Below are 24,286 nucleotides of genomic sequence, written 5' to 3'. Positions count from 1 at the left end.
ACAGTGAAATGCTGAATACAACGGGTGTAGTAGACCTCACAGTGAAATGCTGAATACAACAGGTGTAGTAGACCTCACAGTGAAATACTGAATACAACAGGTGTAGTAGACCTCACAGTGAAATGCTGAATACAACAGGTGTAGTAGACCTCACAGTGAAATGCTGAATACAACAGGTGTAGTAGACCTTACAGTGAAATGCTTACTTACAAGCTCTAACCAATAGTGCAAAAAAAAGGTGTGTGTGTGTGTGTGTGTGTGTGTGTGTGTGTGTGTGTGTGTGTGTGTGTGTGTGTGTGTGTGTGTGTGTGTGTGTGTGTGTGTGTGTGTGTGTGTGTGTGTGTGTGTGTGTGTGTGGTGTGTGGTGTGTGGGTAAGTAAGTAAAGACCTAAAACAACAGTAAAAATACATTTTGAAAATAACAGTAGCAAGGCTACATATAGACACCGGTTAGTCAGGCTGATTGAGGTAGTACATGTAGATATGGTTAAAGTGACTGTATATATGATGAACAGAGAGTAGCAGTAGCGTAAAAAGAGGGGTTGGTGGGTGGTGGGTGCCGTGGAAGTTCATTACAGAGAGACTTGGTCTTGGTCATTTTCTTCAAACAATCATCTTTATTTAATATCGATTAATTATTGCAACAATGAGACCGTCAGCCCACTAGTCTTGACTGACTGTTAGGCTGAGAGTCTAGCCTTTACAGACAATGCACAGTTTTTAAATAGCTAATACCAAGATTGCTTAGTCAGTCACTTCTAACCTTCCCATAAGCCACCTTGGTTATCTACACAGGATGGTCTTTTACTTCCCAGATGCCAGGAAGATGAGACAATGAGGCATTGTTTTTAACTCTTCCAGGCTCTCTCTATCTCGAGTCACACATGCCACATCTTGTCTATAGAATGCTAGTCAATTGTCAGCTTCAAGTTCTCTCTAGTAGAACTCACATCCTCAACACCCAGACTGCAGGGTGTTAGAGTGGAGAACATAAAACACAGCATTAGCAGGACAGAAATATCTTACTGTTCGTTAAGTAAATAATTGTTACATATCCAACAAATAAGGTGAATACATAATTTTTCCCTCACATGGGAGACAATGCAGATAGCCCGGTTAACCAATGTGCGGGAGCACTGGTTGGTCGGGCCAATTGAGGTATTATGTACATGAATGTATAGTTAAAGTGACTATGCATATATGATAAACAGAGAGTAGCAGCAGCGTAAAAGAGGGGTTGGGGGGGCACACAATGCAAATAGTCTGGGTAACCATTTGGTTACCTGTTCAGGAGTCTTATGGCTTGGGGGTAAAAACTGTTGAGAAGCCTTTTTGTCCTAGACTTGGCACTCCCGTACTGCTTGCCATGTGGTAGTAGAGAGAACAGTCTATGACTGGGGTGGCTGGAGTCTTTGACAATTGTTAGGGCCTTCCTCTGACACCACCTGGTGTAGAGGTCCAGGATGGCAGGCAGCTTGGTCCCAGTGATGTACTGGGCCGTATGCACTACCCTCTGTAGTGCCTTGCGGTCGGAGGCCGAGCAGTTGCCATACCAGGCGGTGATGCAACCGGTCAGGATGCTCTCGATGGTGCAGCTGTAGAACCTTTTGAGGATCTCAGGACCCATGCCAAATCTTTTCAGTTTCCTGAGGGGGAATAGGTTTTGTCGTGCCCTCTTCACCACTGTCTTGGTGTGTTTGGACCATTCTAGTGTGTTGGTGATGTGGACACCAAGGAACCTGAAGCTCTCAACCTGCTCCACTACAGCCCCGTCGATGAGAATGGGGGCGTGCTCGGGCCTCCATTTCCTGTAGTCCACAATCATCTCCTTTGTCTTGATCACGTTGAGGGAGAGGTTGTTGTCCTGGCACCACACGGCCAGGTCTCTGACCTCCTCCCTATAGGCTGTCTCGTTGTTGTCGGTGATCAGGCCTGTTGTGTCGTCTGCAAACTTAATGATGGTGTTGGAGTTGTGCCTGGCCATGCAGTCGTGGGTGAACAGGGAGTACCGGAGGGGACTGAGCACGCACCCCTGAGGGGCTCCAGTGTTGAGGATCAGCGTGGAGGATGTGTTGTTACCTATCCTCACCACCTGGGGGGCGTCCCGTAAGGAAGTCCAGGATCCAGTTGCAGAGGGAGGTGTTTAGTCCCAGGGTCCTTAGCTTAATGATGAGCTTTGAGGGCACTATGGTGTTGAACGCTGAGCTGTAGTCAATGAACAGCATTCTCACATAGGTGTTCCTTTTGTCCAGGTGGGAAAAGGCAGTGTGGAGTGCAATAGAGATTGCATCATCTGTGGATCTGTTTGAGTGGTATGAAAATTGGAGTGGGTCTAGGGTTTCTGGGATAATGGTGTTGATATGAGCCATTACCAGCCTTTCAAAGCTCTTCATGGCTATGAACGTGAGTGCTACGGGTCTGTAGTCATTTAGTCAGGTTATCTTAGTGATCTTGGGCACAGGGACTATGGTGGTCTGCTTGAAACATGTTGGTTTACAGACTCAATCAGGGACATTTCGAAAATGTCAGTGAAGACACCTGCCAGTTGGTCAGCACATGACCGGAGTACACGTCCTGGTAATCCGTCTGGCCCTGCGGCCTTGTGTATGTTGACCTGTTTAAAGGTCTTACTCGTGTCGGCTACGGAGAGCATGATCACCCAGTCGTCCAGAACAGCTGATGCTCTCATGCACGCCTCAGTGTTGCTTGCCTCGAAGCATAGAAGTGATTTAGCTCGTCTGGTAGGCTTGTGTCACTGGGCAGCTTTGCCTGTTTGATGGTTCGTCGGAGGGCATAGCGGGATTTCTTATAAGCGCCCGGTTAGAGTCCTGCTCCTTGAAAGCAGCAGCTCTAGCCTTTAACTCAGTGCGGATGTTGCCTGTAAGCCATGGCTTCTGGTTGGGGTATGTACATACAGTCATTGTGGGGATGACGTCGTCGATGCACTTATTGATGAAGCCAGTGACTGATCTGCTGTACTCCTCAATGCCATCTGAGGAATCCCGGAACATATTCCAGTCTGTGCAGCAAAACAGTCCTGTAGCTTATGACCAGGGGATAGAAGCTGTGTTGGAGTCTATTTGTCTAAGCCTTGATGTACCGGTACCGCCTGCAGGACGGGATCATGGAGAACAGTCCATGTCTCCAGTGTCCAGTAGTGTAAATGCAGCAACCCCATGCTTCAGCCCATGGATTTATAGCCACTATGCTGCATCAGTTGGAGTATAGGTGATTTAATAAATTAATTTAACCTTTATTTAAGTAGACTATAGGTGATATTTAACCTTTATTTAACTAGACTATAGGTGATAATATAAACCATGCATAGTTCTCACTTGGTGGAGTACAGCTACGACTGGAATGTACTTTTCCGTAGCAGGTTAGGAGAACTTGGTCTTTATTTTATACTTTTTATATCCCTGTTTTACCAGGTAAGTTGACTGAGAACAAATTCTCATTTACAGTGACGACCTGGGGAATAGTTACAGGGGAGAGGAGGGGGATGAATGAGCCAATTGGAAGGTTAGGAAAAAGGTTAGCTCAAATTATACATTTTAGCTTTTACATTTGTATAATTTTCATTTGGATATAATTTAGCTTAACCACGACAGTGATATTGAGATACGAAGATGTTATTATAGTTGAAATAATACTGTTCCATGAAAATCATAACTGGCACACAGATCGCTAGAAATGATAAGATACAGTGGCTGATGGAAGAGCTAGCCTATTACTAGTAACTTAATGAGCGTAAAGGAAGGACGATGGATGGTCCAGGTTTTATTTTCTGCTCATCTTCATCTGTGGCTCCATGTCTTAATTATTTAATCACACAGTGCTTAAAGTATCAGACCAGCTCAGTACATATAGTTGATTTGATTCGCACAGTGCTTAAAGCATCAGACCAGCTCAGTGCATATAGTTGATTTGATTCACACAGTGCTTAAAGCATCAGACCAGCTCAGTGCATATAGTTGATTTGATTCACACAGTGCTTAAAGCATCAGACCAGCTCAGTGCATATAGTTGATTTGATTCACACAGTGCTTAAAGCATCAGACCAGCTCAGTGCATATAGTTAATTTAATCAAACACAGTGCTTAAAGCATCAGACCAGCTCAGTGCATATAGTTGATTTAATCCAACACAGTGCTTAAAGCATCAGACCAGCTCAGTGCATATAGTTGATTTGATTCACACAGTGCTTAAAGCATCAGACCAGCTCAGTGCATATAGTTGATTTGATTCACACAGTGCTTAAAGCATCAGACCAGCTCAGTGCATATAGTTGATTTGATTCACACAGTGCTTAAAGCATCAGACCAGCTCAGTGCATATAGTTAATTTAATCAAACACAGTGCTTAAAGCATCAGACCAGCTCAGTGCATATAGTTGATTTAATCCAACACAGTGCTTAAAGCATCAGACCAGCTCAGTGCATATAGTTGATTTGATTCACACAGTGCTTAAAGCATCAGACCAGCTCAGTGCATATAGTTGATTTGATTCACACAGTGCTTAAAGCATCAGACCAGCTCAGTGCATATAGTTAATTTAATCAAACACAGGGTGTGTCTATATATGGCAAAATACACGTTTCAAAATGTTGACCAATCGATTGGTCGAAAGAACAAAAGACTCTCGGTCGAGCCAGAATTTTTGAGGGTGGGGTACAGCCCTACACACACACACACACACACACACACACACACACACACACACACACACACAGATATTGGACTAACTGCTGGTTGTGTTTCAGTATGCGTGTCTCCCGGCTCGTAAGATACTGTCTGGCAGCCGTGTGTGTCGCAGCAACGCAGACTGCCTCACACACACGCATCTTGACACAGACCCTGACACACACTCACCCAGTGTCTGTGTCACACCTTCGCTGGAGAACCAGACCAGGTTGATCCGCCTCACTCATCCACCCAATACACAGATGCTGTTTGTGGGGTACCCTCCTCACCTCCAATATGCAGGTCAGTGTGTGTTATTGTCCCTCCTGACTTCCTGTCTGATCAACTAACCATAACACTGTCCTCTGTCTTTCTGTCTTTCTGTCTTTCTGTCTGTCTGTTTGTCTGTCTGTCTGTCTGTCTGTCTGTCTTAATGCCTGTCCTGTCCTCCTCAGTCAGTCTGACCAACTTTGCTCCTCGCTTCGGCTTCCTGAACCTGGACCTCCCTGTTGTCATGGAGACCTTCTGCAAGTATCCTTTTGTACATTCAGACTCCATATTATGGCAGTGTTGGAAATGAACAAACCTGAAGAGGCTAGGAAACTACAGCTAACTCGCTAGCAATCACAGCTAACATGCTAGCAACCGCAGCTAACTAGTTAGCAACCCAGAGCAGATCTACTTTGGGGGAGATGAGAAACTCCATTGGAATCAAATGAACGGCCATTGTTTACGTTACCGATGCATTGTCAATGGGCCACGCAGTGCATTCTACGACAAGGAGAGCACTCCTTCAAGGAGTGAATGGGAACCAATTGGGTGCTAGCTCAAAAACCCAACATCAGCATGAATTTCGTGAACAAGAAGTACAACATTACAAATCTTTTCCAAGATGTGAGATAATTAACTTGTTCTCTGTAATATCATATTTTATTTTTGATTTAACCTCTATGGGCTAGGCGGGACGAATTCGTCCCACCTACGTAACAGCCACTTGTATCCAGTGGCGCGATTTTTGAATCGTTTGAAATACTATTACTTCAATTTCTCAAACATATGACTATTTTACAGCTATTTAAAGACAAGACTCTCGTTTATCTAACCACACTGTCCGATTTCAAAAAGGCTTTACAACGAAAGCAAAACATTAGATTATGTCAGGAGAGTGCCCAGCCAGAAATAATCAGACACCCATTTTTCAAGCTAGCATATAATATCACATAAACCCAAACCACAGCTAAATGCAGCACTAACCTTTTATGATCTTCATCAGATGACACACCTATGACATTATGTTATACAATACATGCATGTCTGTTCAATCAAGTTCATATTTATATCAAAAAACAGCTTTTTACATTAGCATGTGACGTTCAGAAAAAGCATACCCCCGCAAACTTCCGGGGAATTTACTAACAGTTTGCTAAATTACTCACGATAAACGTTCACAAAAAGCATAACAATTATTTTAAGAATTATAGATACATTACTCCTCTATGCACTCGATATGTCCGATTTTAAAATAGCTTTTCGGATGAAGCACATTTTGCAATATTCTAAGTACATAGCCCAGCCATCAAGGGCTAGCTATTTAGACACCCGGCAAGTTTAGCACTTCACCAATATCAGATTTACTATTATAAAAGTTTGATTACCTTTTGTTGTCTTCGTCAGAATGCACTCCCAGGACTTCTACTTCAATAACAAATGTAGGTTTGGTCCCAAATAATCCATCTTTATATCCAAATAGCGTCGTTTTGTTCGTGCGTTCTAGACACTATCCGAAATGGTAAACCACGGTCGTGCGCATGGCGCAGAACGTGACAAAAAATGTCTAAATATTCCATTACCGTACTTCGAAGCATGTCAACCGCTGTTTAAAATCAATTTTTATGCAATTTATCTCGTAGAAAAGCGATAACATTCCGACCGGGAATCTGCAATAAGCTAAACAGCCTAATGAAAATACTCCACGGGGGCCGCGCACGCGCCTCATTCCATTGTCACCTAATGGGACACTTGGATAAGGTGATAATCTGTTTCAGCCTGAGGCTGCCTCGTAATCGTTCATGATTTTCCCGGGTTCTGAAAGCCTATTGGAGCCCTGGGAATTGTCACGTTACAGCTAAGATCCTTACTCTTCAATAAACAGATGCAAGATGCACGACTCCTTGTCAGACAGGCCACTTCCTGCATGAAACCTTGTCAGGTTTTTGCCTGCCATAGGAGTTCTGTTATACTCACAGACACCATTCAAACAGTTTTAGAAACTTTAGGGTGTTTTCTATCCAAACCTGAACAATAATATGCATATTCTAGCTTCTGAGTTGGTGTAGGAGGCAGTTAAAAATGGGCACATATTTTTTCCAAAATTCTCAATACTGCCCCCTAGCCCAAACAGGTAAACTTTTTTTTTTTATCTAATCAGGGGAACCCAATTGAGACCAGGGTCTAATTTTCAATGGTGTTCTCTGAATAATGGTATAGCTTTGGATTTGTGACATTACGTACCTTCTCGACCCTGACTTTGAGAAGGGATTGCGTTCCGATTAGCTTAGCAACCACCTGACGCAGCATGACAACTTGAACGCGATTGGTTGACAGTCTGCTGGGTTGGGCGTTATACGTTCCATCATTCATTGGGATTCCTATCTCCTCCTTTCTTTAACATCTCTGCCCCAAACAGCTAGCAAACCACAGCTAACTAGCTAGCAAACCACAGCTAACTAGCTAGCAAACCACAGTTAACTAGCTAGCAAACCACAGCTTAGCTAGCAAACCACAGCTTAGCTAGCAAACCACAGCTTAGCTAGCAAACCACAGCTTAGCTAGCAAACCACAGTTAACTAGCTAGCAAACCACAGTTAACTAGCTAGCAAACCACAGTTAACTAGCTAGCAAACCACAGCTAACTAGCTAACAAACCACAGCTAACTAGCTAGCAAACCACAGCTAACTAGCTAGCAAACCACAGTTAACTAGCTAGCAAACCACAGCTTAGCTAGCAAACCACAGCTAACTAGCTAGCAAACCACAGCTTAGCTAGCAAACCACAGCTAACTAGCTAGCAAACCACAGCTTAGCTAGCAAACCACAGCTAACTAGTTAGCAAACCACAGCTAACTAGCTAGCAAACCACAGCTTAGCTAGCAAACCACAGTTAACTAGCTAGCAAACCACAACTAACTAGCTAGCAAACCACAGCTTAGCTAGCAAACTACAGCTTAGCTAGCAAACCACAGCTAACTAGCTAGCAAACCACAGCTAACTAGCTAGCAAACCACAGCTAACTAGCTAGCAAACCACAGCTAACTAGCTAGCAAACCACAGCTAACTAGCTAGCAAACCACAGCTAACTAGTTAGCAAACCACAGCTAACTAGTTAGCAAACCACAGCTAACTAGCTAGCAAACCACAACTAACTAGCTAGCAAACCACAACTAACTAGCTAGCAAACCACAGCTAACTAGCTAGCAAACCACAGCTAACTAGCTAGCAAACCACAGCTAACTAGCTAGCAAACCACAGCTAACTAGCTAGCTAGCAACATAAAATATTGTTGGTGACGTTCAGTGTTGTAGTGCTATTTATTTTTTAATTACGTTTAAATGTTCTGTGTGGCTCTGTTGGTAGAGCATGGCACTTGCAAAGCCACGGTTGTGGGTTCGATTCCCACGGAGGACCAGTATGAAAAAAGTATGAACTCACTACTGTAAGTGGCTCTGGATAAGAGCATCTGCTAAATTACTCAAATGTAAATCATAATTTCCTCAATCAAAGTTTGTACCGACAGATGTAGCCTATTAAATAGTTTATCATTATAGAATATGCATAAAATGCATCCTCCAATTGCAACGTCTGACTATGACCACACAGGTCTATTGTCTCAAGAAATGTTATATCTTTAATACCCTCAAACACCAAGATAGGTATTCTTCATTTCAAAGTAGGCCATCACTTTCATAAATGATCATTCTTCACGAGTTAAATGTCAGAACTGCATCTGCATGCAAATCATCTGATCTCAATCAGTTTCCTGGAAGTAGGCATTTAGAGCTTCTTGATTGGCTGTTTCAGGAGCCAATTAGAACAGATGGTGTTAACTATTAGCCTTTGTTCTATTTAGTTTCAATCAAAGCATATATCCTGCCTAGTGGTCCACTATGTTGAGTTTTGGCGCATGAGAAAAAGCTTCAGCTAACCATCCTAAAATGTCAGTAGAAATGAGGTGTTGTTGGTGTAACATCGCAGGCCTACTATGCTATTATATTCTGTTATGTAAAATATTCATGAATCAGTATGTGATCTTGCGATACATTGATTTAGCTTTGATCAAACTTTACTAAACCAGCACCACTGTGAGAAGTGATACTCTTCTATTTGTAATTATAACAGTAAGTGATGAGTGGGACTATTAGATATAGGCAGCAGATCTTGATGAGGGTTATTTTAAGAGATTGGAGTGCCCTTCGTGGAGCTGAAAGTACATCCCTAGAATCGCACAATGATGTTATAGAAGTTGAACCAACTTGTGGTGCTGAAGGAACAGTTCAGGAACAAACAACAATCATTTACAGTATAGGCTTACGTGGTGAGAGTAGCTATTGTTAGGGTTAGGGTTAGGGGTACGGTTAGGGTTAGGGGTAGGGTTAGGGTTAGGGGTAGGGTTAGGGTTAGGGGTAGGGTTAGGGTTAGCCTAATGTAAATACAGATACGTATAGCTTAATATCATTGCACTGTCTGAGAGGAGAGCTTTAGTTGCGAGTAGGCATTTCATTGTATATCTTACAGCATAGTGTATTTAATTTATTTTTTTACTTTACCTTTATTTAACTAGGCAAGTCAGTAAAGAACAAATTCTTATTTTCTATGACGGCCTAGGAACAGTGGGTTAACTGCCTTGTTCAGGGGCAGAAAGACAGATTTTTACCTTGTCAGGTCGGGGATTCGATCTTGCAATCTTCCGGTTACTAGTCCAACGCTCTAACCACTAGGCTACCCTGCCGCCCCAGAACGCGCCCTGCGTCTCAACCAATAGCCAGTATAGGCTAATTATACCAAGCAGGGCTACAGGAACTTCCAGAGAGGGTCAAGCTCCTTGGGCTTTGCGGTGGTCACTCTGGTTTGGGTGTCCTCTGCAGAATGGTGTCGCATTGCATAAGAGGGGGTCCGTGGGAGGGGGTCTCAGCCAAAGCCTGCCTCCTATCCATATGGGCTTGCGCGAAGCAGTCTAAGCGAAGCAGTTTTGCACTGCCTTCACCCAATCCTGATAGTCTAAATAACCAGTGATGAGAACCCAAACAGCGGAACTACTGGTGCTTGTTATCCTCCTCCATGCCATTCAGTCCCGACAGATTCTTTGATTTTGTACATTAGCGAACCCCAAGCTAACTCGCTACTAACCCCATGCTAGCTTTGCTAGCAATCCCACACTAACTCGCTAGCAATCCCACACTAACTCGCTAGCAACCCAAGTTAACTCGCTAGTAATGCCAAGCTAATGCCAAGCTAATTGTCATAAAATGTTGCTTAAAATATTATTATTCACAATGTAAGCACAGCAATGTGCACAAGGCAGTAGGCTACACGCCAATGTTTGTTCCATAATGCAATTAGTGGGAAAACACCATTGTCAAAAGTGTTTTCACATGCAAGCAGTTTTATGCGACCGAGATGAAAATATCCGTTAGAAATTTAGAAAGAGAGGAGATCTAATAGGATACTGTGCGCGTGTTGATTTTGTCCAACCACACCAGACGCCATCAGGACACAGGTTGAAATATCAAAACAAACTCTGAACCAACTATATTCATTTGGAGACAGGTTGAAAAGCATTTAACATTGATGGCAATTTAGCTAGCTAGTTTGCTGTTGCTAGGTAATTTGTCCTGGGATATAAACATTGGGTTGTTATTTTACCTGAAATGCACAAGGTCCTCTACACCTAAAATGTATCCACAGATAAAAGGGGAAACCGAGTTAATTTCTAGTCATCTCTCCTCCTTCAGGAATCTTCTTCTGTGGACTTTATATGGCGGTTGGCAACCAACTTTAAGGTGCATTACCACCACCAACTGGACTGGAGTGTGGACCTCAGTTCATCTTTCAATCACCCACGTGGGTCTATGCTCCTAACAACCAATGAGGAGATGGGAGATGCGGGACTTGCAGCGCATCACAAATAGAACCAAACGCAGACGCTCAAATAACCAAGTTCTATTTTAGCGCCTGGCTACTCAGACGATCGTTGACACGCGCGAGCAGTGTGGTGCTATGATTAAATAACATGTATCATATTAATAAGGTCAGGTTTCAGAGAATGCAGTATATGTTTATGTTTTTAAAATGAATACTGCCTCTAGATCTCTTTTTTTAATCGGACAAAAGCCGTCTATTACCGGCTAACGGAAACCATGGTGTGTTGGGGTGTCTGTGTAGTATGAGTGGGTGTGTGGGTAGAGTCTAGTGGGTGTGTGGGTACAGTCTAGTGGGTGTGTGTGGGTAGAGTCTAGTGGGTGTGTGGGTACAGTCTAGTGGGTGTGTGGGTACAGTCTAGTGGGTGTGTGGGTACAGTCTAGTGGGTGTGTGGGTACAGTCTAGTGGGTGTGTGGGTACAGTCTAGTGGGTGTGTGGGTAGAGTCTAGTGGGTGTGTGGGTACAGTCTAGTGGGTGTGTGGGTACAGTCTAGTGGGTGTGTGGGTACAGTCTAGTGGGTGTGTGTGTGGGTACAGTCTAGTGAGTGTGTGTGGGTACAGTCTAGTGGGTGTGTGTGGGTACAGTCTAGTGGGTGTGTGGGTAGAGTCTAGTGGGTGTGTGTGGGTAGAGTCTAGTGGGTGTGTGTGGGTACAGTCTAGTGGGTGTGTGGGTACAGTCTAGTGGGTGTGTGGGTAGTGTCTAGTGGGTGTGTGGGTAGAGTCTAGTGGGTGTGTGGGTAGAGTCTAGTGGGTGTGTGGGTAGAGTCTAGTGGGTGTGTGGGTACAGTCTAGTGGGTGTGTGGGTACAGTCTAGTGGGTGTGTGGGTACAGTCTAGTGGGTGTGTGGGTACAGTCTAGTGGGTGTGTGTGGGTACAGTCTAGTGGGTGTGTGGGTACAGTCTAGTGGGTGTGTGGGTACAGTCTAGTGGGTGTGTGGGTAGTGTCTAGTGGGTGTGTGGGTAGAGTCTAGTGGGTGTGTGTGTGGGTACAGTCTAGTGGGTGTGTGTGTGGGTACAGTCTAGTGGGTGTGTGTGTGGGTACAGTCTAGTGGGTGTGTGTGTGGGTACAGTCTAGTGGGTGTGTGTGTGGGTACAGTCTAGTGGGTGTGTGGGTAGAGTCTAGTGGGTGTGTGGGTAGAGTCTAGTGGGTGTGTGTGGGTACAGTCTAGTGGGTGTGTGTGGGTACAGTCTAGTGGGTGTGTGGGTACAGTCTAGTGGGTGTGTGGGTAGTGTCTAGTGGGTGTGTGGGTAGAGTCTAGTGGGTGTGTGGGTAGAGTCTAGTGGGTGTGTGGGTAGAGTCTAGTGGGTGTGTGGGTAGAGTCTAGTGGGTGTGTGTGGGTACAGTCTAGTGGGTGTGTGTGGGTACAGTCTAGTGGGTGTGTGGGTACAGTCTAGTGGGTGTGTGGGTAGAGTCTAGTGGGTGTGTGGGTAGAGTCTAGTGGGTGTGTGGGTACAGTCTAGTGGGTGTGTGGGTACAGTCTAGTGGGTGTGTGGGTACAGTCTAGTGGGTGTGTGGGTAGAGTCTAGCGGGTGTGTGGGTAGAGTCTAGTGGGTGTGTGTGGGTAGAGTCTAGTGGGTGTGTGTGGGTAGAGTCTAGTGAGTGTGTGGGTAGAGTCTAGTGGGTGTGTGGGTACAGTCTAGTGGGTGTGTGGGTACAGTCTAGTGGGTGTGTGGGTACAGTCTAGTGGGTGTGTGTGGGTACAGTCTAGTGGGTGTGTGTGGGTACAGTCTAGTGGGTGTGTGTGGGTACAGTCTAGTGGGTGTGTGGGTAGAGTCTAGTGGGTGTGTGGGTAGAGTCTAGTGGGTGTGTGGGTACAGTCTAGTGGGGGTGTGTGGGTAGAGTCTAGTGGGGGTGTGTGGGTAGAGTCTAGTGGGTGTGTGGGTAGAGTCTAGTGGGTGTGTGGGTACAGTCTAGTGGGTGTGTGGGTAGAGTCTAGTGGGTGTGCATAGAGCCAGCGCAACAAAAAAATGGGGGTGAATGTAAATAGTCTGGGTAGCCATTTGATGAACTGTTCAGCAGTCTTATGGCTTGGGGGTAGAAGCTGTTCAGGAGCCTTTTGGACCCAGACTTGGCGCTCCGGTACCGCTTGCCGTGCGGTAGCAGAGAGAACAGTCTATGACTGGGGTGGCTGGAGTCTTTGACAATTTTGAGGGCCTTCCTCTGACACCGCCTGGTATATAGGTTCTGGATGGCAGGGTGTCGGCCCCATTGATTTACTGGGCTGTACGAACTATCCTCTGTAGTGCCTTGTGGTTGGATGTCAAGCAGATGCCATACCAAACTGTGATGCAACCGGTCAAGATTCTCTCAATGGTGTAGCTGTAGAACCTTTGGAGGATCTGAGGGCCCATGCCAAATCTTTTCAGCCAGCCTCTTGAGGGGAAAGAAGCGTTGTCGTGCCCTCTTCACGACTGTGTTGGTGTGTTTAGACCATGATACACTATATGGTCAAAAGTATGTGGACACCCGCTCGTAAATCATCTCATTTTAAAATCATGGGCATTAATATGGAGTTGGTCCCCACTTTGTTGCTATAACAGCCTCCACTCTTCTGGGAAGGCTTTCCACTAGATGTTGGAACATTGCTGCGGGGACTTGCTTCCATTCAGTCACGAGTATTATTGAGGTTGGCCACTGATGTTGGGCAATTAGGGCAGGCTTCCTTTCAGCGTTCCAATTCATACCAAAGGTGTTCGATGGGGTTGAGGTCAGGGCTCTGTGCAGGCCAGTCAAGTTCATCCACACCTAGCTCGACAAACCATTACTGTATGGACCCCACTTTGTGTACGGGGGAATTTTCATGCTGAAACAGGAAAGGGCCTTCCCCAAACTGTTGCCACAAAGTTGGAAGCACAGAATCGTCTAGAATGTCAATGTATGCTGTCGCGTTAAGATTTCCCTTCACTGGAACTAAGGGTCCTGAACCATGAAAAACAGCTCCAGACCATTATTCCTCTTCCACCAAACTTTACATTTGGCACTATGCATTGGGGCAGGTAGCGTTCTCCTGGCATCTACCAAACCCATATTCATCCGTCGGACTGCCAGATGGTGAAGCGTGATTCATCACTCCAGAGAACGAGTTTACACTGCTCCAGAGTCCAATGGTGGCGAGCTTTACACCACCCGACGCATGGTGATCTTAGGCTTGTGTGCGGCTGCTCGGCCATGGAAACACATTTCATGATGCTCCTGACAAACAGTTCTTATGCTGACGTTGCTTCCAGAGGCAGTTTGGAATTCGGTCGTCAGTGTTGCAACCGAGGACAGACAATTGACCAGGGCAGCTCTAGCAGGGCAGAAATTTGACCAACTGACTTGTTGGAAATGTGCATCCTATCGATGGTACCACGTTGAGAGTCACTAAGCTCTTCAGTAAGGCTATTCTACTGCCAATGATTTTCTATGGAGATTGCATGGTTGTGTGCTTGATTTTATACACCTGTCAGCAACGGGTGTGGCTGAAATAGCCGAATCCACTAATTTGAAGGGGTGTCCACATACCTTTTCCATGTAGTATAGGTCCTTGGTGATGTGGACACAGAGGAACTTAAAGCTCTTGACCCATTCCACTACAGCCTCGTCGATGTAAATGGGGGCATGCTCAGGCCTCCATTCCTGTAGTCCACGATCAGCTCCTTTGTCTGATGTTGACAGAGAGGTCGTTGTCCTGCCACCACACTGCCAGGTCTCTGACCTCCTTCTCAACATCGTCGGTGACCAGGCCTACCACCGCCATGTCGTTGGCAAACTTAATGATGGTGATGGAGTCGTGGGTGAACAGGGAGTACAGGAGGGGACTAAGCACACACCACTGAGGGGCCGCGGTGTTGAGGGTCAGCGTGGCAGATCTGTTGTTGTCTACCCTCACCATCTGGGGGTGTCCCTTCAGGAAGTCCAGGATCCAGTTACAGAGGGAGGTGTTCAGTCCCAGGGTCCTTAGCTTACAGGCTGACTACACCGCTCTCGTTGCGAGTGTTTCAAAATAAATTTATAAGTCTATATTATTAAATTATTGCACCCACACTGCTCGCGTGCGCCAACTAGCGTCTGCATTGCCAAGGGCTAAAATAGAAGTCAGTTCTATTTCTGACACAGATCGCGCTGCAAGTCCTGCCTCTCCCATCTCCTCATTGGTTTATAGAAGCAGGTACCCACGTGCCGTCTCCTCATTGGTTATACACATGTGGGTGACTGAAGACGAATGAGGTCAGTGGCGGTAATGCACCTAATTTATGAAAGTTGCCAATCACAATATAAAGTCAAGAGAAGAAAAAGCCTGGAAGGATGCGAGATGACTAGAAACGATTCGGCTGACCGTTTTATGTGTGGATTAATTGGTGGAGTAGAGGACCTTGTGCATTTCAGGTAAAATAACAACTCAATGTTTATATCCCAGGACAAATTAGCCAGCAACAGCAAGCTAGCTAAATAGGACAAAATAGCTAGCAAGTGCAAGCTAACTAGCTAAATTGCCATAAATATTTAATGCTTTTCGACCTGTCCCCAAATGTAATATAATTGGTTCAGAGTTTGTTTTGATATTTTAACCTGCGTGTTTTGATTACGTTTGGTGTGGGGGGGACAAAATACATTTATGCACGATGGCGCACGGGCCCAGCCGGTTTGGGTTCTGTGTTAGAGTTGAGCTTGGATGGCTCTATGGTGTTGAACGATGAGCTGAAGTAAATGAACAGCATTCTCACGTGGTTGTTCCTTTTGTCCAGGTGGGAAAGGACAGTGTGGAGTGCAATAGAGATTGCGACATCTGTGGGTCTGTTGGGTCGGTATGCGAATTGGAATGGGTCTGGCATGATAGTGTTGTGAGCCTTGACCAGTCTTTCAAAGCATTTCATGGCTACAGATGTGAGTGCTACGGAGCGATAGTAGGTATTGCATGTATGTATTACAGACTGGGTCAGGGAGAGGTTGAAAATGTCAGTGAAGACTCAGACTTCCGGAACAGCTGGTGCTTTTCCGCAAAGCAAGTATACAAGGCATTTAACTCGTCTGGTAGATTTGCATCACTGGGCAGCTCAAGGCTGGGTTTCCCTTTGTCATTGGTGATAGTTTGCAAGCCCTAGCACATCTGACAAGCATCAGAGCTGGTGTAGTAGGATTTGATCTTAGTCCTATATTGCCGCTTTGCCTGTTTGATCGATTAATCTATCAAATTTATTTATAAAGCCCTTTTTACATCAGCTGATGTCACAAAGTGCTGTACAGAAACCCAGCCTACAACCCCAAACAGCAAGCAATGCAGGTGTAGAAGCACGGTGGCTAGGAAAAACTCCCTAGAAAGGCCAGAACCTAGGAAGAAACCTAGAGAGGAACCAGGCTATGAGGGGTGGCCAGTCCTCTTCTGGCTGTGCCGGGTGGAGATTATAACAGAACATTGCCAAGATGTTCAAACGTTCATAGACGACCAGCAGGGTCAAATAATAATAATCACAGTGGTTGTAGAGGGTGCAACAGGTCAGCACCTCAGAGTAAATGTCAGTTGGCTTTTCATAGCCGATCATTCAGAGTTAGAGACAGCAGGTGCGGTAGAGAGAAAGTCAAAAACAGCAGGTCTGCGACAAGGTAGCACGTCCAGTGAACAGGTCAGGGTTCCATGGTTCGTCGGAGGGCATATCAGTATTTGTTATAAGTGTCCGGGTTAGAGTCCCGCTCTTTTGAATGCGGCAGCACTAGCCTTTAGCTCAGTTCGGATGTTGCCTGTAATCCAAGGCTTCTGGTTGGGATATGTACAATACTTTCGGAAAGTATTCAGACCTCTTTCATTTTTCCACATTTTGTCACGTTACAGCCTTATTCTAAAATTGATTTAATACATTTTTCCCTCATCAATCTACACACCCCATAATGACAATGCAAAACATTTTTTTTTTTAAACAACAGAAAAACCTTATTTACATACGTATTCACTCTGCGATGAGACTGGAAATTGAGCTCACGTGTGTCCTGTTTCCATGGATCATCCTTGATGTTTCTACAACTTGATTAGAGTCCACTGTGGTAGCAATTCTATAGGAAGAGAGACTGCAGATTCTTTCAAACAACAATTTATTATAAGATTTGCAAAAATGGAGAATCAACCATCCACTCAACAGTGCATGGTTGAAAATCTCAACAAACAGTGTCGGTTCTTAGCTTTTAGGAGAGTTTACAGTCTAACCAGACACCTAGGTATTTGTAGTTGTCAGAACAAGTCAGAACAGTCCAGAGTAGTGATGCTAGTCGTGCGGGTTGGTGCAGGCAGCGATCGGTTGAAGAGCATGCATTTAGTTTTGCTAGCATTTAAGAGCAGTTGGAGGCCAAGGAAGGAGAGTTGTACGGCATTGAAGCTCATTTGGAGGTTTGTTAACACATTTTCCAAAGAAGGGCTAGATGTATACAGAATGGTGTCGTCTACATAGAGGTGGATCAGAGAATCACCAGCAGCAAGAGCGACATCATTGATATATACAGAGAAAAGAGTCGGACTGAGAATTGAACGCTGTGGCACACCCATAGAGACTGCCAGAGGCCCGGACAACAGGCCCTCCGATTTGACACACTGAACTCTTTCTGAGAAGTAGTTAGTGAACCAGGCGAGGCAGTCATTTGAGAAACCAAGGCTGTTGAATCTGCCGATAAGAATGCGGTGATTGACAAAGTCGAAAGCTTTGGCCAGGTTGATGAAGACGGCTGCACAGTACGGTCTTTTATCGATGCTGGTTATGATATCGTTTTGGACCTTGAGCGTGGCTGAGGTGCACCCATGACCAGCTCAGAAACCAGATTGCATAGCGGAGAAGGTACGGTGGGATTTTAAAGGGTCGGTGATCTGTTTAACTTGGCTTTCGAAAGACTTTAGAAAGGCAGGGCAGGATGCATATAGGTCTGTAACAGTTTGGGTCTAGAGTGTCTCCCCCTTTGAAGAGGGGGATGACCGTTGCAGCTTTCCAATCTTTAGGGATCTCAGATGATACGAAAGAGAGGTTAAACTGGCTAGTAATAGGGGTTGCAACATTTGCTGTGGATAATTTTAGAAAGCGAGGGTTCAGATTGTCTAGCCCAGCTGATTTGTAGGGGTCCAGATTTTGCAGCTGTCTGGATTTGGGTGAAGGAGAAGCGGGGGGAGGCTTGGGCAAGTTGCTGTGGGGGGTGCAGAGCTGTTGGCCGGGGTAGGGGTAGCCTGGTGGAAAGCACGGCCGGCCGTAGAAAACTGCTTATTGAAATTCTTGATTATCGTAGATTTATCGTTGGTGACAGTGTTTCCCAGCCTCAGTGCAGTGGGCAGCTGGGAGGAGGTGCTCTTATTCTCCATGGGCTTTACAGTGTTCCAAAAGTTTTTGGAATTGGTGCTACAGGATGCAAATTTCTTTTGGAAAAGCTAGCCTTTGCTTTCCGAACTGACTGTGTATATTGGTTCCTGACTTATCTGAAAAGTTGCATATCGCTATTCGATGCTAATGCAACAGGATGTTTTTGTGCTGGTCAAGGGCAGTCAAGTCAGGAGTGAACCAGGGGCCTACAGTGGGGGAAAAAAGTATTTGATCCCCTGCTGATTTTGTACGTTTGCCCACTGACAAAGAAATGATCAGTCTATAATTTTAATGGTAGGTTTATATGAACAGTGAGAGACAGAATAACAACAACAAAAATCCAGAAAAACAAATGTCAAAAATGTTATAAATTGTGGAATAAATGTGATCTCGAGTTTTTTCCCCTTTTAGTTGCACAGCTGACATGCTGGTAGAAGTTAGGTAAAATGGATTTCAGTTTTCCTGCATTAAAATCTCCGGACAATTAGAGCGCCGCCTCTGTGTGAGCGTTTTCTTGTTTGCCTATGGCCCTATACAGCCAGTTGAGTGTGGTCTTAGTGCCAGCATCGGTTTGTGGTGGTAAATAGACAGCTCTTGGTAAATAGTATGGTCTACAGCTTATCATGTGGTATTCTAGCTCAGGTGAGCAGAACCTCCAGACTTCCTTAATATTAGAGATTGTGCACCAGTTGTTGTTAACCAAGCGACACACACTCTGAGTTTACCAGACGCTGCCGTTCTGTCCTGCCGATGGATATAAAAAAAACAGCTAGATTTATATTTACTATGTTCTTCTTCAGCCACGTCTCAAGATAAACATATTACAGTTATTCAGATCATGTTGATAGGATAGTCTTGAAGGGAGCTCATCCAGTTTATTCTCCAGTGATTGCACATTCGCCAATAGAACTGAGGGTAGAGGTGGATTATCTGCTCGCCAACGTAGTCTCGTCAGGTATCCCGCACGCCTGCCTCTATAACGCTGCCTCTTCCTTTTTCGAGTGTCGTGGATTTGGGTCTTGTCCAGGATAGGCAGTATGTACAGTGGCTTGCGAAAGTATTCAACCCCCCTTGGCATTTTTCCTATTTTGTTGCCTTACAACCTGGAATTAAAATAGATTTTTTGGGGTGGGGTTGTATCATTTGATTTACACAACATGCCTACCTCTTTGAAGATGCAACATATTTTTTGTTGTGAAACAAACAAGAAATAACACAAAAAACAAAACTTGAGCGTGCATAACTATTCACCCCCCCAAAGTCAATACTTTTTAGAGCCACCTATTGAAGCAATTACATTTGCAAGTCTCTTGGGATATGTCTCTATAAGCTTGACACATCTAGCCACTGGGATTTTTGTCCATTCTTCAAGGCAAAACTGCTCCAGCTCCTTCAAGTCAGATGGGTTCTGCTGGTGTACAGTGATCTTTAAGTCATATCACAGATTCTCAATTGGTTTGAGGTCTGGGCTTTGACTAGGCCATTCCAAGACATTTAAATGTTTCCCCTTAAACCACTCGAGTGTTGCTTTAGCAGTATGCTTAGGGTCATTGTCCTGCTGGAAGGTGAACCTCCGTCCCAGCCTCGGTCCCATCCTCAAATCTCTGGAAGACTGAAACAGGTCTCCCTCAAGAATTTCCCTGTATTTAGCGCCATACATCATTCCTTCAGTTCTGACCAGTTTCACAGTCCCTGCTGATGAAAACATTCCCACAGCATGATGCTGCCACCACCATGCTTCACTGTGGGGATGGTGTTCTCAGGGTGATGAGAGGTGTTGGGTTTGTGCCAGACATTTTCCTTGATGGCCAAAAAGTTAAATTTCAGTCTCATCTGACCAGAGTACCTTCTTCCATATGTTTGGGGAGGCTCCCACTTGCCTTTTGGCGAACACCAAATGTGTTTTCTTATTTTTTTTCTTTAAGCAATGGCTTTTTTTCTGGCCACTCTTCCGTAAAGCCCAGCTCTGTGGAGTGTACGAGTTAACTTCTTATGGGCAGGTGGGACGGTAGCGTCCCACCTGGCCAACACCCGGTGAAATTGCAGAGCTCGAAATTCAAGCTACAGAATTATAAATATTTAACTTTCATAAAATCACAAGTGGAATACATCAAAATAAAACTTAACTTCTTGTTAATCTAGCCGCTGTGTCAGATTTCAAAAAGGCTTTACGGCGAAAGCACACCATGCTATTATCTGAGGACAGCGCCCCGCATACAAAAGCATGAAAAAATTATTTCAACCAGGCAGGTGCACCACGGAAGTCAGAAATAGCGATATAATAAATGCCTTACCTTTGATCTTCTTCTGTTGGTACTCCAAAAGGTCCCAGATACATCACAAATGGTCCTTTTGTTCGATAATGTTCTTCTTTATATCCATAAAAACTCAGTTTAAATGGTGCGCTTCAGTCAATAATCCACCCAGTTTCATACAAAATGAATCCCAAACATTACTAATAAACTTTTCCAAACAAGTCAAAAAACGTTTATAATCAAACCTTAGGTACCCTAATACGTAAATAAATTATACAATTTAAGACAGAGAATTGCATTTAAGTCATTTTTTTTAGCAGACGCTCTTATCCAGAGCGACTTACAAATTGGTGCATTCACCTTATAATATCCAGTGGAACAACCACTTTACAATAGTGAATCTAAATCTTTTAAGGGGGGGTTAGAAGGATTACTTTATCCTATCCCAGGTATTCCTTAAAGAGGTGGGGTTTCAGGTGGGGTTTCAAGAGGTGGGGTTTCAATTGTTATTGTCTTTACCGGAGAAAAATACCAAAGAACGCGCTCTCTTCCACGCGCTTGGAAACACTACAGCCAAAATGGGAGCCACCTAGAAAAACTACAATTTCTTGCTCATTTTTCCAAAAACCAGCCTGAAACTCTTTCTAAAGACTGTTGACATCTAGTGGAAGCCCTAGGAACTGCAATCTGGGAGGATTTCACCTTATAATAAAAGTGACAGCCATTGAAAACAGTGGTAGGCTGAATTTTTTTGGTGGGGGGATGGTTTGTCCTCGGGGTTTCGCCTGCCATATCAGTTCTGTTATACTCACAGACATAATTTTAACAGTTAGAAACTTTAGAGTTTTCTATCCAAATCTACCAATTATATGCATATCCTAGCTTCTGGGCCTGAGTAACAGGCAGTTTACTTTGGGCACGCTTTTCATCCGGACGTGAAAATACTGGCCCCTACCCAAGAGAGGTTAAAGTGGTCCTATGGACAGATACTCCCATCTCCACTGTGGAGGTTTGCAACTCCTTCAGGGTTATCTTTGGTCTCTTTGTTGCCTCACTGATTAATTCCCTCCTTGCCTGGTCTGTGAGTTTTGGTGGGCGGCCCTCTCTTGGCAGGTTTGTTGTGGTGCCATATTCTTTCCACTTTTTAATAATGGATTTAATGGTGCCCAGTGGGATGTTCAAAGTTTCTGATATTTTTTTATAACTCAACCCTGATCTGTACTTCTCCACAACTTTGACCCTGAACTGTTTGGAGAGCTCCTTTGTCTTCATGGTGCCGCTTGCTTGGTGGTGACCCTTGCTTAGTGGTGTTGCAGACTCTGGGGCCTTTCGGAACAAGTGTGTATATACTGAGATCATGTGACACATAGATTGCACACAAGTGGACTTTATTTAACTAATTATGTGACTTCTGAAGGTAATTGGTTGCACCAGATCTTATTTAGGAGCTTCATAGCAAAGGGGGTGAATACATATGCACGCAACACTTTTCCATTTAAATTTTTTTTTTTTTTACATTTTATAATCAAGTTATTTTTTTCACTTCACCAATTTGGACTATTTTGTGTATGTCCATCACATGAAATCCAAATAAAAATCTATTTGAATTACAGGTTGTAATGCAACAAAATAGGAAAAATGCCAAAGGGGATGAATACTTTTGCAAGGCACTGTACTTCACCGCTGACTCATTGAAATAGAAAACCTCAACCAAATGGAGGTTAGTGATCGCTGTTCTGATGTACAGAAGCTCTTTTCGGTCATATGAAAAGATGGCGGAAACATTATGTACAAAAAAAGTTAAGATCAGCGCCAAAAAAACACAGAAAATTGCACAATTGTTCAGGAGCCCTTAAAATGGCTGCTAACTCGCTAGCAACCCCATGCTAACTAGCTAGCAACCTGTTAGGGTTGACCACAAGCCTCCTCCAGAACAGTAGGTAGCTAGAACGGTTTGCAATTTGTGTAGTGTCTATCTGTCCTGAATATATCTTAACCCAGTGTGTGTAGTGTCGATCTCTCCTGAATATATCTTAACCCAGTGTGTGTAGTGTCGATCTGTCCTGAATATATCTTAACCCAGTGTGTGTAGTGTCGATCTGTCCTGAATATATCTTAACCCAGTGTGTGTAGTGTCGATCTCTCCTGAATATATCTTAACCCAGTGTGTGTAGTGTCGATCTGTCCTGAATATATCTTAACCCAGTGTGTGTAGTGTCGATCTCTCCTGAATATATCTTAACCCAGTGTGTGTAGTGTCGATCTGTCCTGAATATATCTTAACCCAGTGTTTATCAGATACGTTATATCCCTGTCTGGAGCGTTAGCCGTGGTCAACTCTGTTCCATGCTTCGCTCTCGACGGCCAATGGATGCTCTCCGCTCTGCTGGAGGCCACACTGGTCACTGTGGTTACAGATCGGCAGCACCGCGAGCTGATTGGCTTTTTCCTGTTGCTGGGAGGAAGTGCTCTGCTGGCTGCTAATGTAGCGCTGGGGCTGTGGATGGTTACTGCCCGGTAACGGTAACTATGACTACCAACCACCAACGCCTCCATGGCAACCAACGCCAAGAGACTATCTCCCGGGGTGCTGTGCCTCCGCACAAAGGCATTGTGGGTCTCTTCCTGCTCCTCTCTGAGAGAAAGACTCCAGTTCCCATCAGGCACTGCGGTGCACATGGTGACTAAGGGATGCTGGGGAAATTTTGTGTTCAGCTGCACCTTCTCTACTCTCTGGAGTGTGTGTGTGTGTGTGTGTGTGTGTGTGTGTGTGTGTGTGTGTGTGTGTGTGTGTGTGGGGGGGGGGGGGGGGCGTCACGCGCTGTGAAGAGGTATGTGTTTCTGTCTAGGGATTTCATGATACATTGTTGTTTTATCCATTTGTCTCGCTCTTTCTCTTTCTGTCTGTGTCTGTCTGTCTGTCTCTCAATTTAATTTAATTCAAGGTCTTTATTGGCATGGGAAACATATTTTAACATTGCCAAAGCAAGTGAAATAGATAATAAACAATACAAATTAAACATTACACTCACAGAAGTTCCAAAAGAATAAAGACATTTGAAATATATTTCTCTCTCCCGTCTCTCTCTGTGAAATAAAGAGGAATGATCTCACTATGGACTTTTCAGTTCTTCATATTCCTACCAGACTGTGTGTGTGTGTGTGTGTGTGTGTGTGTGTGTGTGTGTGTGTGTGTGTGTGTGTGTGTGTGTGTGTGTGTGTGTGTGTGTGTGTGTGTGTGTGTGTGTGTGTGTGTGTTTCTAATTAGGTGATACAGTGTAATTTACTGGGGTGTGTATCCCACAGACAAATGTCAGTAAATACTGATTCTACTTCTGTCTAACCACAAAGATATGTGTCTGTCTCCAGTCTGTGTGTTTAACTTTGTCAAGATAAGCACACATCTAGTTGTGTGTGTGTATGTATGTGTTTCAGACAGTGAAGTGTGTAGGGGGATGGTGTACCTCCTTCAGAGTCATGACAGGCTGGATAGAGGTTTGTATAAACATGAGAGAGAGAGAGGGGTGAAAGAGTTCTCTGTCTTCTGAAGGTGTGTTTGATGAGTGGTTTTAGTTGCAAAGGGAAGTCATGTCTTTTTAAGGGTACTGGCCCAACGTTCTTAACTGCTAAACTACCTGCCGCCCTCATGCAGCAACACCATGGTCCCTTCTGTATTGTGTTTGTACTGTTAGTGTCTGTAGATGGTTAGAGGCTACACCAGTCTGGTCTGTCTTTTCAGATCTGATTAAGTTTGAGACCAGAACATCCCAGTGTCCAGAACAACAAATACAAAAATACATGCAAACACAGGGAGATGTCATGTTAATATGATCTGCTAATACCA

The 24,286-nt window shown here is 44.5% G+C and overlaps 1 protein-coding gene across 3 annotated transcripts in view; it reads left to right on the top strand.

The window, feature by feature from the left end:
• mbtps2 (membrane-bound transcription factor peptidase, site 2) overlaps positions 1–23,509 on the top strand; it is a 57,303-nt gene extending 33,794 nt beyond the window's left edge. For all 3 annotated transcript variants that reach the window (XM_082970848.1, XM_082970849.1, XM_082970850.1), the window contains 3 exons: positions 4,764–4,986; positions 5,139–5,214; positions 22,741–23,509. In XM_082970848.1, coding sequence (XP_082826974.1) covers positions 4,764–4,986; positions 5,139–5,214; positions 22,741–22,963 — 522 coding nt within the window. In that variant the 3' untranslated portion in view covers positions 22,964–23,509. The remainder of the gene's footprint in view (positions 1–4,763; positions 4,987–5,138; positions 5,215–22,740) is intronic.
• Positions 23,510–24,286: the final 777 nt, after the last annotated feature.

The sequence above is a fragment of the Salmo salar genome, chromosome 29 (assembly GCF_965601325.2).
Source record: "Salmo salar chromosome 29, fSalSal1, whole genome shotgun sequence".
NCBI classification, from domain to species: domain Eukaryota; kingdom Metazoa; phylum Chordata; class Actinopteri; order Salmoniformes; family Salmonidae; genus Salmo; species Salmo salar.
This window is presented reverse-complemented; position numbering and strand designations above follow the sequence as displayed.